Source organism: Biomphalaria glabrata, chromosome 6, assembly GCF_947242115.1.
Source record: "Biomphalaria glabrata chromosome 6, xgBioGlab47.1, whole genome shotgun sequence".
In the NCBI taxonomy this organism is placed as follows: Eukaryota; Metazoa; Mollusca; class Gastropoda; family Planorbidae; genus Biomphalaria; species Biomphalaria glabrata.
Window position 1 is genome coordinate 16723540 of NC_074716.1, and position 13695 is coordinate 16737234.

At 32.3% G+C, this 13695-nt stretch overlaps 1 protein-coding gene across 4 annotated transcripts in view; it reads left to right on the plus strand.

The window, feature by feature from the left end:
- Positions 1-13695, plus strand: part of LOC106057643 (probable methyltransferase-like protein 25) — an 18162-nt gene continuing 4467 nt past the window's right edge. Inside the window, exons 1-10 of one of the 4 annotated variants that reach the window (XM_056033777.1) lie at positions 1-178; positions 4911-5007; positions 5594-5893; positions 6518-6718; positions 7680-7838; positions 8678-8792; positions 9051-9188; positions 11022-11141; positions 11747-11877; positions 13157-13327. In XM_056033777.1, the coding sequence (XP_055889752.1) occupies positions 5612-5893; positions 6518-6718; positions 7680-7838; positions 8678-8792; positions 9051-9188; positions 11022-11141; positions 11747-11877; positions 13157-13327 (1317 nt within the window). In that variant the 5' untranslated portion in view covers positions 1-178; positions 4911-5007; positions 5594-5611. Of the gene's footprint in view, positions 179-347; positions 409-4910; positions 5008-5593; positions 5894-6517; positions 6719-7679; positions 7839-8677; positions 8793-9050; positions 9189-11021; positions 11142-11746; positions 11878-13156; positions 13328-13695 lie in introns of those variants that run through there. The other 3 variants (XM_056033778.1, XM_056033776.1, XM_056033775.1) reach the window with 3 other exon arrangements.

The following is a 13695-nucleotide window of genomic DNA, read 5'->3' on the forward strand; positions in this document are numbered from 1 at the left end:
AATGTGGTTGTTTATCATTGTTTATATTAGGCCTATAATTATAATTACTAGACTAGAGTCTAGTTTTAGACTCTAGAGTCTAGATCTAGATCTATATTTTGTTCTGATTTATCAAAGAAGTCCTACAAATACTTGATCTAGATCTAACAGTGACAACCGTTCAGCTAGCCGATGATCGGTAATAGATATTAGTATTAGAATTTAGAACAGTTATTTCTTATTAGCCTTTAGTTAGGTTATTTATAATTATACTATAATTATAGTAATTATTATTAATTATACTAATTTAATACTATACTATAGATAGTATAGTAGTCTATAGTATACTCAACTATTTTGAACTATACTGTTATCTATCCCTTATTACAGTACAGAGCTTTTGATATGGTGCGCAAACCAAAGGACAAGGTGAAGACCGTGAAGGGTGAAGGTGCACTCGTCGGTCAATATTAAAATTAATCAATGAATAAATATAATATTATAATTTTATAAATATTAAATTAGAGTAGTTTATTATGCTATTCGGACACCTATACTATAGTGGCCTATAGGCCCAAATTTGAAAGTTTGACTTTGACAACGCATTATTTGACAATGGTTCGACATAGAAAAGAAAATGAAGTGTCAAAATCTTCTTTAGTTTAAGGAGAATAAGGATGACTACTTATATTTATATTTGTACCCCTAACCTATATTTGTTATTATATTTAAGGTCAAAGAGGCCATGTGTTTTCAATTAATTCAGACACATTTGACCCACATTATTTGATTCTGGACACCATAATTTATTTCGGACAGTCTTTATATTTAGGCATCAATAAACTCAGATTATAATGCTATATTAACATTAACTAAATTTTAAGATCCCCAGGCATAGCCCCTCAAATTAAATCATTAAGATGCTTTAAAATTATGCATAAATACGAACACAAAAAATAAAAATATGAACACACTTATTCTACCTAAATTAGGTCACTGGGATACTGACTTCTATACCGACTTTTAGACATTTTATGTTTGCATGATTAGATGTGTGTTGAATGTTTGTGTTTTTTGTTTATTAATTTAATAAATTTCTAATACAGATAATCTTTTCTAGTGTAGTACAGGTAAGGATAGCCATTCTTGCTTAACTGAATCCTAGATATATTCTCTCTTTATAAATCTAGATCTATCTAGTAGGTCTAGATCTAAGCATTTAACTTCATTCAATGTACCAAGCTCACTCCAAACATTTGCCCATTTATTCTCTATTAAAAAAACGAACAAATATAATATAAGATAATTTTTATTGATGTCAAAAACTGGCTGTCTGAAATAAATTTTGGTAAGAAAATCGTAATTTAATTCAGACACCCTATTAATTTTTTTTTGTATGGAATCAAACAACTTGACTTATGAATCAAATAAATCAGAAAAACAAAAACAGAATAAATATTGCCTGGCTCATTAGTATAGACTTAGCCAATCAAAAAATATAGTCTTAACCCTAGGAAGAGGTAAAGTCATTCGGGTAACATAGGAAAATACAACAACCTGACTTAGAAATTTGAAATTTGTTTTTCTTACATAAAAAGACAGCTAAATGGAAGGAAATTGGGTCAGATTCATTGGAAAATGGACAGGCACATTATACAGCGCGCTAGTTTTATAAGAAATATTAAAATAATTATTTAATGACCACAAAAACAGCGAATGTCCGAATTCATGTAATGTCCGAATTAAATAAACTACTATATATTATACTGAATTATAGTCACTAAGTCAACTAAGTGACTAACAGTAACACTAATGGTTGTGTTTGCTTATTGCTGACTGTGATCAGTGTAAACCTAGATCTTAATTAACATGGTGGCAGCGGTGTATTTTAATGATTCAGAGGTAATCATTAATAAGTATATACTAAATAGATCATCTAGATCTAAAAGTAAAGGTTTATGTTTGCAATAATAAATAGGCAACAATTAAAGGGCTTCGCGTTACAATGGCAGCTAGAAATTCCCTTCTTGAGCCACTCGAGGTAAAAGGTAACATGGCCGCTAATTGTTCAAATATTGAAATAATCGTAATATAATGTATTTGCTTTGGAGTGTCGTTTGGATGGTTCAGAGTTTGAAGTTGGTTACCCCGTTCCCGGCTATTCTGTGGGTGGTTTGGGCTAGGTTTTAATAATCATCCAAAACATGTAAACAAAACAACAAAAAAAAACATAAAAAATATAGATTATATTAAAAAAAACAAAATTAAGTGTAATTGTACCAATTAGTTGGGGTCAATTGTAATAATTATAACATAATATATTATAAATTATATATCTGCTATTAGAAATATTTTTACCAACTAGGGCCAGCCTTAGACCACTGCAACCTACGCGACTGCAGTGCGCCCTGCACTTTCAAGGGACCTGCACTTTCATAGACCTGCGCTAATTCAAGGTGTATAAATTATTAAATTAAACCATTTTATAACTTAAAACAGATATTCCGCGCCCTCCTGTCGATTTACCAGGATCTCCTGGAAATCTCCTAAATTGCAAAATATACGAAAAAGTTCTTAAAATATACGGAAATATATAGACAAAAATTTTTATTTTGGGGTGTCATTCAATATGGAAAACACCAATCCTAAGCTTGATAAATAAAAATGGCATTATGCATTAGCAGTAATTATGTAATCTGGTGAAAGAAGCTTCTCACGCTTCAAACTGTTGAAGAATTACTTGAGGTCAACAATTCTCAAAGATAGATTGAAACATTTGGTAATTCTTGCTATTGAGCGTGATCTATGTAGGTAACAGAATTATTATGATATACACTTTGCTACACACAAGGCTCGTAAAGTAATTCTGTACGTAGTAAAAAATGAATAAAATGCATAGAATAATTTATTTTCTAATACAAACTCTTAAATTTTACTTATTATCTGCTTCCCTACCCAAACTTGGCCCCGCAAAATCTGTTTTGCATAGGGTCACACAGTGGTTAAGTCCGGCCCTGCTATTTAGGGACAGGTAAATATACATAGTAGATTACTTGTTCTCTTTCCATGACTTCTTGGTCACAATGGTTAAGTCCGGCGCTGCTATTTAGTGTTTGTAAAATGTTTGTTTGTAAATTTTTTTACATGTTTTGGATGTTGAAGATAGTTTACTTCCTAGTCCAAACCTCTCGCAGGACGGGGGGTTTGAACCCAGGACTATTGATAAATCGCAAACTGCATGACCAGGCAGCTATCCGTAGTGACGGGTGAATACTACTTGTTCTCTCCCCCCCCCCCCTCTCTTGTTTTTCTCGTGGGGTAACTTTAGTCGGCAGAAATAAAAGAGTGATCTTTCTCTTACTTCTTGCTTGCGTGTTTAAACTCTTGAGCCATGAAGAGAATTATATGTATAGATTGTTTATGTTTGACTAAATAGAGGTTTATTTATAAAATAGACAAAAACGACTTGTGATAAAAGTAATAATATTTGTAACAAAATCTTAATCACTACAATAACACAACTTTTCAGTCTCATGTTCTGGAGTTGTTTCTGAACTAAGACCCAGTGACGACAATGCCACTTATGTTGCATCATTCAAAACCAATCACTAACCTCTTTCCACCATCACCATAGAAACACACACCCACACACTCCATAACACTTGGTGAATGTTTACATGATTGTTTTATTACTCTTTTGAGACGGCGTGGCCGATCTGTCATTCCACTTTGGTTTGGCGAAGAAGATAAAATGCTGACCTATTGGCCACGATAGTGACTACCACAATATTGGCTAGCAAGTGTTTGCGACAGCCAATCAGATTAATTTTTAATTTTTTTAAACATTTGTAAACTATAATAGCAGCTTCCTTTGCTGTTTTTATACAATAATTCGATTTTTTAAAGTTAGCTAGGTAGGTAAAAATTTCAACATGTCAGTTGGTGAAATTGATGAAAGCATACTAGCTGAATATGATTTTAGTGACTCTGATAGCCCTGATAAAAATGAGAGCAGTATTTAGGAGGGCTTTAGATCTAGGTCTACACGAGACTTAGCACTAGTCTATCTATGATCTAGTACTAGTGTTGACAATGCCCATTCATAGTAACATGGTTTAGAGTTAGGGGTTAGGAGCTTGATAGAAAATATGACCCTAGGTATTAGCACCCCCATAGACTTTTTTTATTCTTTTATTTTTACTATCAATTTAGTTCAGATGTTTGTCAGGGAGACTAATAAATATGATGCCAACTTTCTGACCTACAAACAGCTCACAAGAAGATCCATCATAAATGTCAATGTGGCCAAAAATTTTTCCCATCATACTGTGTGTGTGTGTGGGGGGGGGGAGAAAAGTAGTAGGTTAATGTGACAGAAGTGTCTGAAGGGTATCCATGGATCTTGTTTTCCCAAATACAAGTATTAGGAATTACTCAGGCGTAAAACTTCTTTAAAAACTCTTAAATTTTTAATTCTGTTCAGTTTTGAAAATTTTTGTTTGTAAATTTCTGTGCATAAATTATGCAAATTAGCTTAGCTAATTTTAATAAATGTTAATATTTCAGTTGGATTTTATATGATTATATTAGCTCATCCATTTCTCTTCAATAATGTATATAATTTTGTGTATGTTAAGTAATTAGTTTATTTGTTATGAATTTTTTTGTAAGAGTTTTGTTCAGTTTGTAAAAAGTGCTCCTTCTTCTTGGCACCAAATGTGCCAAAAGTCACATTCTCAAAAAGGTTAAATGCATTTTAAAAAATTTTCACTCAGGTCTCAAAGAGTCCTCAAGGGGACTAATTCAACTTATACCACCAAATCTGTCAAGTACAATTTCTTTCCTTTCTTCAAGATACCAAACAGAATAATTAATTACCAATAGTTAATTAACTAATTGGTTAATTCTGTTATTCATTCTTGTTTTGTCAGGTAAAAGAAATAAGTGTGCTAAATTTCAGCTTAATCCGAGATTGGGTGTGTGTACACATTTTTTACCAGACAGACAGATAGAGTGAGTTGATATAAGGTTTGAAATTCTTTTTCCAAGTTTTATTTTGAAAATATTGAACTTATCATTCCAATGCAAATCTGAGAGGAATATAGAGCAAAAAGTAGAGAACAGACAAATTATTGTGCTTATAATTAAAAATGATTAGATAATCACCTCTGTAGAAAGAAAACTATATGGAGATTTGGAAACTACTGAGCAATTCATCTCATATATTGGTCTAGTCATCTGAACGCTCCACCATAAAAAGGAGAACGAAAAAGAAGAAGAAGATAATTATATTTTCATCTTCATAAATTTTGGAATAGTCCTTTCTATTTTATTAAGATTCAAAGACAAAGTCTTAAACTTTCAATACAATCTGATCTCTGAATAATGAACTGTTTTTATGCCTTTTTTTTTTTTTCAAATAATAAAATAAAAGATGTGCTTTCTTTTAAAATTCAAGTTATGATTTTAAATTTATATTTTGATTTTAAATAATAAAATACACATGTAATGTCTAAAATGGTATTTTATTTTTATATTGATAGTTAAATTACTGAACATTATTAACAAATTTTATTGTTGGATATAAATAAATTTAAGTTTTTTGTTTTTGTAGATTGTGACAACAGATCAAATGGATGAAAAAACAAATGAAATGACCACAAACATTACACAAAGGCAATCTGGCAAAGAAAATAAACTCAAACAATGTCAAGCTGCTATACAGAAGGTCTGGACATTCTTGGAGCAATATGTTCCTTTTTGCAACACACATGGGGCAGAGTTTCTATCACATGATCACTGGGAGAAATACCTGCCTCCTGAAGCACAAAAAGAATTACTTTGCATGAGTGATGAAGATTTAGTGAAGCTACCTCTGTGTTTTAATGAAACTGAAACTGCCACAGACTCTCAGGTAACAACACTTGTGGGTGTAAGGTATTTCAGTTGTTAGTTCTGACTCATAAATCTTAAAGGACTGTTTTCATTCTGTGTATATTGTTTTTAGTTGTAGTTATGTTTGTTTTATGTGTTTGTTTGAATGTTACTTTAAATTCTGAAGATAATTACATCTAAGCCCAAACCTCCCTTAGAATGACAGGGGATAGCAGCAGGCAGGGTTTGAACCTGGGACCTTTTAGGTCATTGAACGACAGTCCAGAGTGCATACCAGTTTATGTTAGTGCCATCAGTGTTAAATTTCAGAAAAGCTATTGAAATTATCATAGGTTCAATTTTTTTCTAACTCAATGTTAGCAGTGTAAAAGGATATTGAAAAGATAGGAAAGGAAGCAATTCATCTTTTTACTAAACATTTATTTATAATAAAAAAAACTAAAACCATAAAAACATTTGAAAATATAAAAACTTTATACTAGAATTAGTTTATACATCCTAATAATCCCACCAACATTTTGTCAAAGGTTTAATACTTGCATTCAATAATTATTTAAAAAAAAATGTTTTTAGAATATTTAAAAAATATAACAAATTAAAAAACAGGTAAGATTGAATTCTTGTTTTTTTTCTGTCCTGATAGTGGTTATATTCCTACATTAAGCAAGCTTACATGTGCCATCTTGAAAATCTGAATGTCCTGTCAACATTATCTGAGGCTGTCAGCGAGAACAGTGGTTTTGAAAAGTCAAGAACTGAAGCCATGTCCATTAAAAAAGGACACGAAGTCAGCATTATGTCTCAGGCTGTTTCTGCCGTGTTTAATTCTACTGCTGCTGATATGGTCAGTTTAGTAGCTTAGGTTTAACTATTTCACTCATATCATGCAACGTTGTTCTATTAATCTAGTATTGGGATAATGAATCTGTTCCCTAATGTAGTAAAAACTGTAGTAGTTTCTGTATCTACAAATTGATGGTTCTAAGTTTGATTCTTTGTGCTTCTAATTACCCACAAATCTTAAGGTGATTGCTTTTATTATCACTTGCAAACTCTTTTTATGTGAAGTTTTGAGATGTTAAAACCCCATTTCCATTTGAAAATCTTGGATAAATCTATATTTTGAGGGGGTTGTATGTATGTTTTCAACTAGGGCTTCCCCGACAATTAAAATTGTGATACAGGGATTGTAGAAAAAATACTAATAAAATTTTGCCTAAAATCATGTAAATTAGTTACTGTTGGAACACAATGCTTTGCTAATGTCTTGTCAGGCTTGGGTAGCTGCTACTAATGAGATATGGTCAGGGCTTTGTAATCCCTGTTATGGCACCATTAGGAATTAGTAATTTGTTTCATGGAAAGGGAAAACTTTGACTTAGAGACAACGACAGGACTAGTAAAAACAAGACTAGGGTTTGAGAAAGAATAGCGATATTTAAACAGACTACTTTTGACGGCTTTAGATAGAGGTAGTTTTATGTACGTAGAGATTTAGCTTGCCGACAATTTGACAGTTTCCTTCTTTGTTATTAAACTTGTTCCACATTTGTCTGTGTGATTGGACTTCACTATTTGAGTGTTACCTACGTTTGAGCTACATAAGACACTGGGGGGAAGCACCTAAACCCAGAATCCTTCAGCTTTTGGAGCTTTGCCCTAGCTCTCCTATATTTGAACTTATGCAAATGTTTGTGTGATTAAAATACAGGAGAAAGGAAACCCAGACACAAAATGATGCACATTTTTAAATGCCTTTTACCTCCTGTAACTTTTTTTGTGAAATAATTCTGTCTGTCATCCAGGTTGTGGACGTTGGCAGTGGCAAAGGTTACCTTGGGGCTGAGTTATCTAGGACATTCAACATTCCAGTGCTTGGCCTTGACTCCCAGGAGACCAACACTCATGGAGCCAAGAGAAGAGAACTGATACTCAACAAGAGGTTTAAGAAGAAAAAACAACAGGTGAAGATTTTTAGTTTGATTCCTAATGTATTCAAATTAAAGTTTATTCTAGCAGGCTTACTCTGACCATTTTTAAAGATATAAATACTACACTTCCTTAAATATTAAGACTCAGAAACAATGCTTTATTACTATTGTTGTAATGTAATAATTACCATGAACATAGTTAATGGAATCTGGTGGCTGACTGGTGAAGCATTTAACTGAGAAAACAAGGATTGAATGACAGTAAACACTGATATTTTTCATCTGGTCTTTAGGATATCCTTGAGTCGAGGTACCTGAAATCTGTTAAGAAGACTTTTGCTGATTCATGCTGCTCACGTTCATTAACAACTTCAAGACCTTTTAATCTTGCATGGAAACTTAATAATACCCTTTCTCTTTGCATCGTAATGAAGGTCTACATTTACATTCTGCTTTACCTCATCTTTCATTCATGGCTTTGTTTATAGAATGAAATTAGAATGTAAAAAAAAAAGCCTGTGAAAAGCATCAATTTATTTCTATGCATTTACTTTACTCTTTTATTGAAATATTTCCAAATTTAAATATTATATAAATACATTAATAACATTTTTTTAAAGAAGATTTTAAAATCTTATTTTATATAATAGTTACTCTTTAGGTTAAAAACAACAACAATTACTTATTCATTCATTGGCTGCCTTTAGTTATAGCTGATCTTATGGAAATCATGCTCTGCTGGGGTTTTTTTAAGACTAAGAATAACAAAGGTATATAAAAAAAGACACTCCTCTTCACCCAAAAAGAAAAAAAAGTGAAATCAATTGTTTGAATTGAAATGTTTGTATTAACAACTTGTCAACATTTTCCAGATTGAAACAAACAATACAAAGACTGAGGTCAGTGTAGCCAGTAAGCAAAGTTGTCTTGACACTTGTATTACAGATCAAAACTTAGAGCAGAGATTACAGTCTGTTAACAATCTTGGTGAGAACTTGATTATTAGGACTTGCGAGACACAATGTTTAAGAAAAGAGCTATGAACAATTTATACAAGGTTTTGAAAGGAAAAATAAATTTAATTACTTTCTGTTAATTAATAAATAATACAGAAACTAAAAAATATTATTTGTAAATTTCTTAATGATAGTAAAAATACTTTATTTGATTAGACACAACATAGTTTAGTATTCCTGTTGTTTTGTTGTTTTTTTAATTAAAATAAATGTCTTTTTTGATCTAAAGATGATGTCCCTGTGAAATATGTTCCTATGACTGTATTTGTTCAACCTGACATGGGACTTAGAAATATCATTCAACATATAGGACCTCAGTTGTGTAGCACTTGCGACAACATTGATAGATTACACTTTGTCTTAACAGGTAAGACTTTTAGTTTTTGACACATGAGATTCATTTTTAAGGCTGAAATAATTGCCAAGTGTGGGAGAACAAATTCACAATTGAACATTGCACTCTATCCAGAAGAAATGAAGAAACAAATTGTGAATAGAATAAATGAGAAATGGACAAGCTCTCATCAGAATTGCAAGAAAGATGATGCCTACTATAACAAAACTTCTAATTTTTTGCCTCAGAACTGGACCAACAGAATGTTCCGGAAGCTAAAATTTGAGACTATTGTAATCTGCTCCTCTGGTGTGTCATCTGATAATGCTCACCATGTCCTTCTAAACTGCATTCTTTATAAAGAGGCCTGAACAAGACGTTTGCTCCAAAACACCACTATAGAAAGAAAACTATATAGAACTGCCTGATTTGGAAACCGCTGCGCAGTTCATCTCAAATATTGGTTTTTAGGTTTTGTCATCTGAGCCCTCCAACATAACAATGAGATTGAAGAAGAAAACGACTCATTTAGTTGAGAGTGATGACTTGATTAGATCAGATTTTATTCTATCTTCATTTAAATAACAAGTGGATCCCTTTTTTGTGTTGCTGAGAAGCAGAATAGATAAAAACTTTAAAAATTAGCATCTCCCCTTTTCCTGTTAAAATTTTCCTCTATTCAAAATATTGTCAGAATACATGTGTAGCCGAACAAAAAACATCAACACAACACAACTATAAAAAAATAAAGGAATTCCAGCCTTGCCAAGCTTAATAGACCACAGACTTGCCAGGCTTATGAATTCCTAGACTTCAGGTTAAATAATTGTTATAAATTTATTAAGTTATGCAAATTATTGTAGGCTTCCATTCCTTGTTTAATGGTATTATGTTGCCTTTAACTCCATTGCCACGAGTCTGCAAAATTTGTTAGTCAAACTGATGTCTGCCATAAAAGAGTACCATCTGGTACTTAAAAAATTATATGCAGAACTTAGGATATATATATTTCAGTGAACAATTTGAATCTTGTTTGCCTACCCTGGGTTTTCAAATTCTAATGAAGGCAGAGAGTTGTCACAGTCTTAGTTGACATTGCATGATCTAAAGTTCACGTCATGTTAATAGTTTAAAAGACACGTGGAATTCCTGATGTAGAAAACAGGAAGTAGAATGAAAAGTTGACTTTGAGTTCAGTCAAGTCAAGTCAGTAAGGTCTTGCTCCCGGTACAGGAAGGTTGGACGTTCCCTCCTGGACTGGTGGATATGTATGCATATAGCATGAGAGTCGAAGGACTAGTCATTGTTGATTAATAATATTTGAGAGTCGATTTCATAATGTGCTTATTGGATATTAAGGTATTATTCGTATTTCAATGGATATCTATAGTTGAAGCTCCAGTGTCACTAGTAGTAATTGTTCTTATTGTTACCCGCTGAGATGCGGACGTGATTTGTTGTTAACGTATTGGATACTTTTGATACCGCTGTTATGCGGATAGGATTATTATTTCTTGACTTGTAGCACTAACAAGGAGTGCAGTATATTATTATTATTATGTTGTAAATAAACTTAATGTTGTCTGCTGAACGGACTCGAGTCAGTCTCTAATATTCGTCTTGTCATTCATTGACAAGAGTTTAATTTTATCAACTTAAACTTCTTAGTTCATTCCTGCGTCCACCTGGATATTATGGTGAATTGATAAGGTTATGCTAGCACCATGTCCTCTTCACTAACCAGTGATTAAAACAAACTTGTCACTGACATAACTTTTTAGAATTCATGAAAAACTCCACACTCCGCTACTTCTGCTGTGATGCTTAAACACAAATATAAGAAAAAAAAACTTTGTCTCCATTCAGGTCTTCACACATGTGGCAGTCTAGCTGTGACCTTAATGAATCTGTTCCTTCAAGACCCTGGTGCTGTTGCTCTGGTGTCGGTTGGTTGCTGCTACCAGCAAATGGAGGAAGCTCATTACAGTATGGAAATTTTCTACTGTTGACTAAGACAACATTTACAATTTGATAATGATCATTCAAAATTTTAAACATCTATCTAACAATGATTTATTAAGGTGAAGACTTTGGAATTCTATTTTAGGCAATAATAGCTTTTAAGAAGTCCAAAGTGCTAAATAAATAAGTAACAGTTCCTTAGTAAAAGTAAACATGAAAAGTTGTTCTAACACACAATTGTTTAATGGGATATTCATAGATAGCTGTTTCTATAATTTCTTTTATCAGTAGCTCACAAACCAATTTTTGGGTGATAATTACATATGTTTTGCACAACATTATAATTGTTTTGTTTTTTTCTTTTATTAAATCCAAAATATAACAATTAATATAAGACCAAGTTACAATGTGTGACTATGCCCTTATATATTGTCAGATATTCTGCAAACAAACATTTTTGTTAAAAGTTTCCGTAATTTGATTAAGAATGTCTAATACAATGGGAAAATTTGTCTATTACATATTTATAAGTCTCCACATGATGTACTTTTCAAAAGTGAGTTTTATTGTAATTAAAAAAATTACAACATAAAAATATTATTTTACATAATTTAAAAAAATTTCCTCAGCTGATGGTGACCCCACTGACAGCAAACATTTCCCTTTAAGTATACTTGGTAAAAAAATGAAAATGTATCTTGGTCGCAATGCAAGAAATCTGGCATCACAGTCATTACATAGAATACAAGCATCAAAACAGGTTTGATTTAATAGAGCTTTTATTTTGTTTATATATTTAGACATGACTTTATTATTTGACTATGGTAATATTAACATTAAGAATCTAGTTTTCTTTGACTCAACACTATCTTTTGATCCACATAATGCCTGCTCTGCAAAAGTCTTTATCTGCAGCTGCGGAGATTAGGCCAGACTGACTATATTATTAGCGAAGTCAACAAAAAAGCTAGCTGGGGCATTCATACTCTCCCGCCTTGACTACTGCAATGCCATGCTAGCAGGTGTACCCGACGACAAAATCGCCAAGCTTCAACGAATTCAGAAAAATGCTACTTGAATAGTCCCCAGAAAAACTAGACGATATTCTGCTACTACACTTTGTCTTCAGTGTATCTATAATAAAGAAAAGCCCTTGCACCTTAGCGAAATGATCACTTCATATGTCCCTCAGAGAGCCCTGTGCTCAATGGACTCAACGCTTCTAGTGGTGCCACATTTCTCCCTCAAAAGATATGGTCTGCTGGCTTTTTCAGTGCATGGACCAAAGGTTTGGAACTCCCTCTTGATTGATGTCAGACAGATTACAAGCAACACTACATTTAAGAAGAACATTAAGACTTCAAAACTTTTTTAGATTACTTTGTCATTTTAGCTCTCTTGTTTATGTTTCTAATGTTATCACAGCGCATTGAGCCTACATTTTGTTTGTCAACAGCACTCTATAAATTAGATAATAATAATTATTATTATAGTATAGGTCATTCCATTGCAATGGTCATAAGTTTCTCCAAAAATATACATTTGATTGAAAAAAAAAGACTGGTATTCTGCCCTTGTTAATCATGGATTTAAAAAAATTTGTTGAAAATATTAATTTGTTGTTCTTATAGTCTTACATTTTTATTTCATTTTTTTTTTTTAATTGAGAGATTGCATTCAATTTAACTGCTGATACTGTATTGAAAGAGTCTCTACTGAATCTAACTATGAGAGATAGCATTCAATTAAACTGCTAATACTGTGAAAGAGTCTCTACTGAATCTAACTATGAGAGATTGCATTCAATTAAACTGCTGATACTGTATTGAAAGAGTCTCTACTGAATCTAACTATGAGAGATTGCATTCAATTAAACTGCTAATACTGTATTGAAAGAGTCTCTACTGAATCTAACTATGAGAGATTGCATTCAATTAAACTGCTAATACTGTATTGAAAGAGTCTCTACTGAATATATCTCTGCTGTTAGTGATTCTCTTGTAAATACAACTCGTCATTGTATATTTTGTTCTGTCCAGCTCCAAGGTAAAGATTTCTACTGGCGAGCATTGCTGGATGTGATCATCAGAAACCTTGGGCTGTCAGTGCCAGAGAAGATCAAAGGTATCAGAGGACTGAATAAAAAATCTCCCACTTTCAAAGACTATGCAATGAGAGCTTTATCAATTCTGGGAATTTCTCCAGAGCTGGTAGGTTACTTGTATTTATTGGAATGGGTTGCCTGAATCAGTCAGAAAACAAATATTTACAGAACTTAGGTCAGGGGGTTAACCAGCATGAATAGATTGTCACATGGATATGTGTAGAAAGTACTTATCTTATTTTTGAAGTAACATGTAATTTATAAGATAATATATGATCAATTTAGTGACTTTCTCCAGAACTGGTATGTTACTTGCAATATCCACTAAATACATTGGCTGAATCCACCTAGAAAATAATACAGTTTGTCTTTTGGAAATTAATTACTTATGAATATGATTTAAGTATGCAAAATTATCTTAACTATGGAAGATGGTATCTGGCAGTGTTTAATTATTTTTTTGTCAAGCTACTG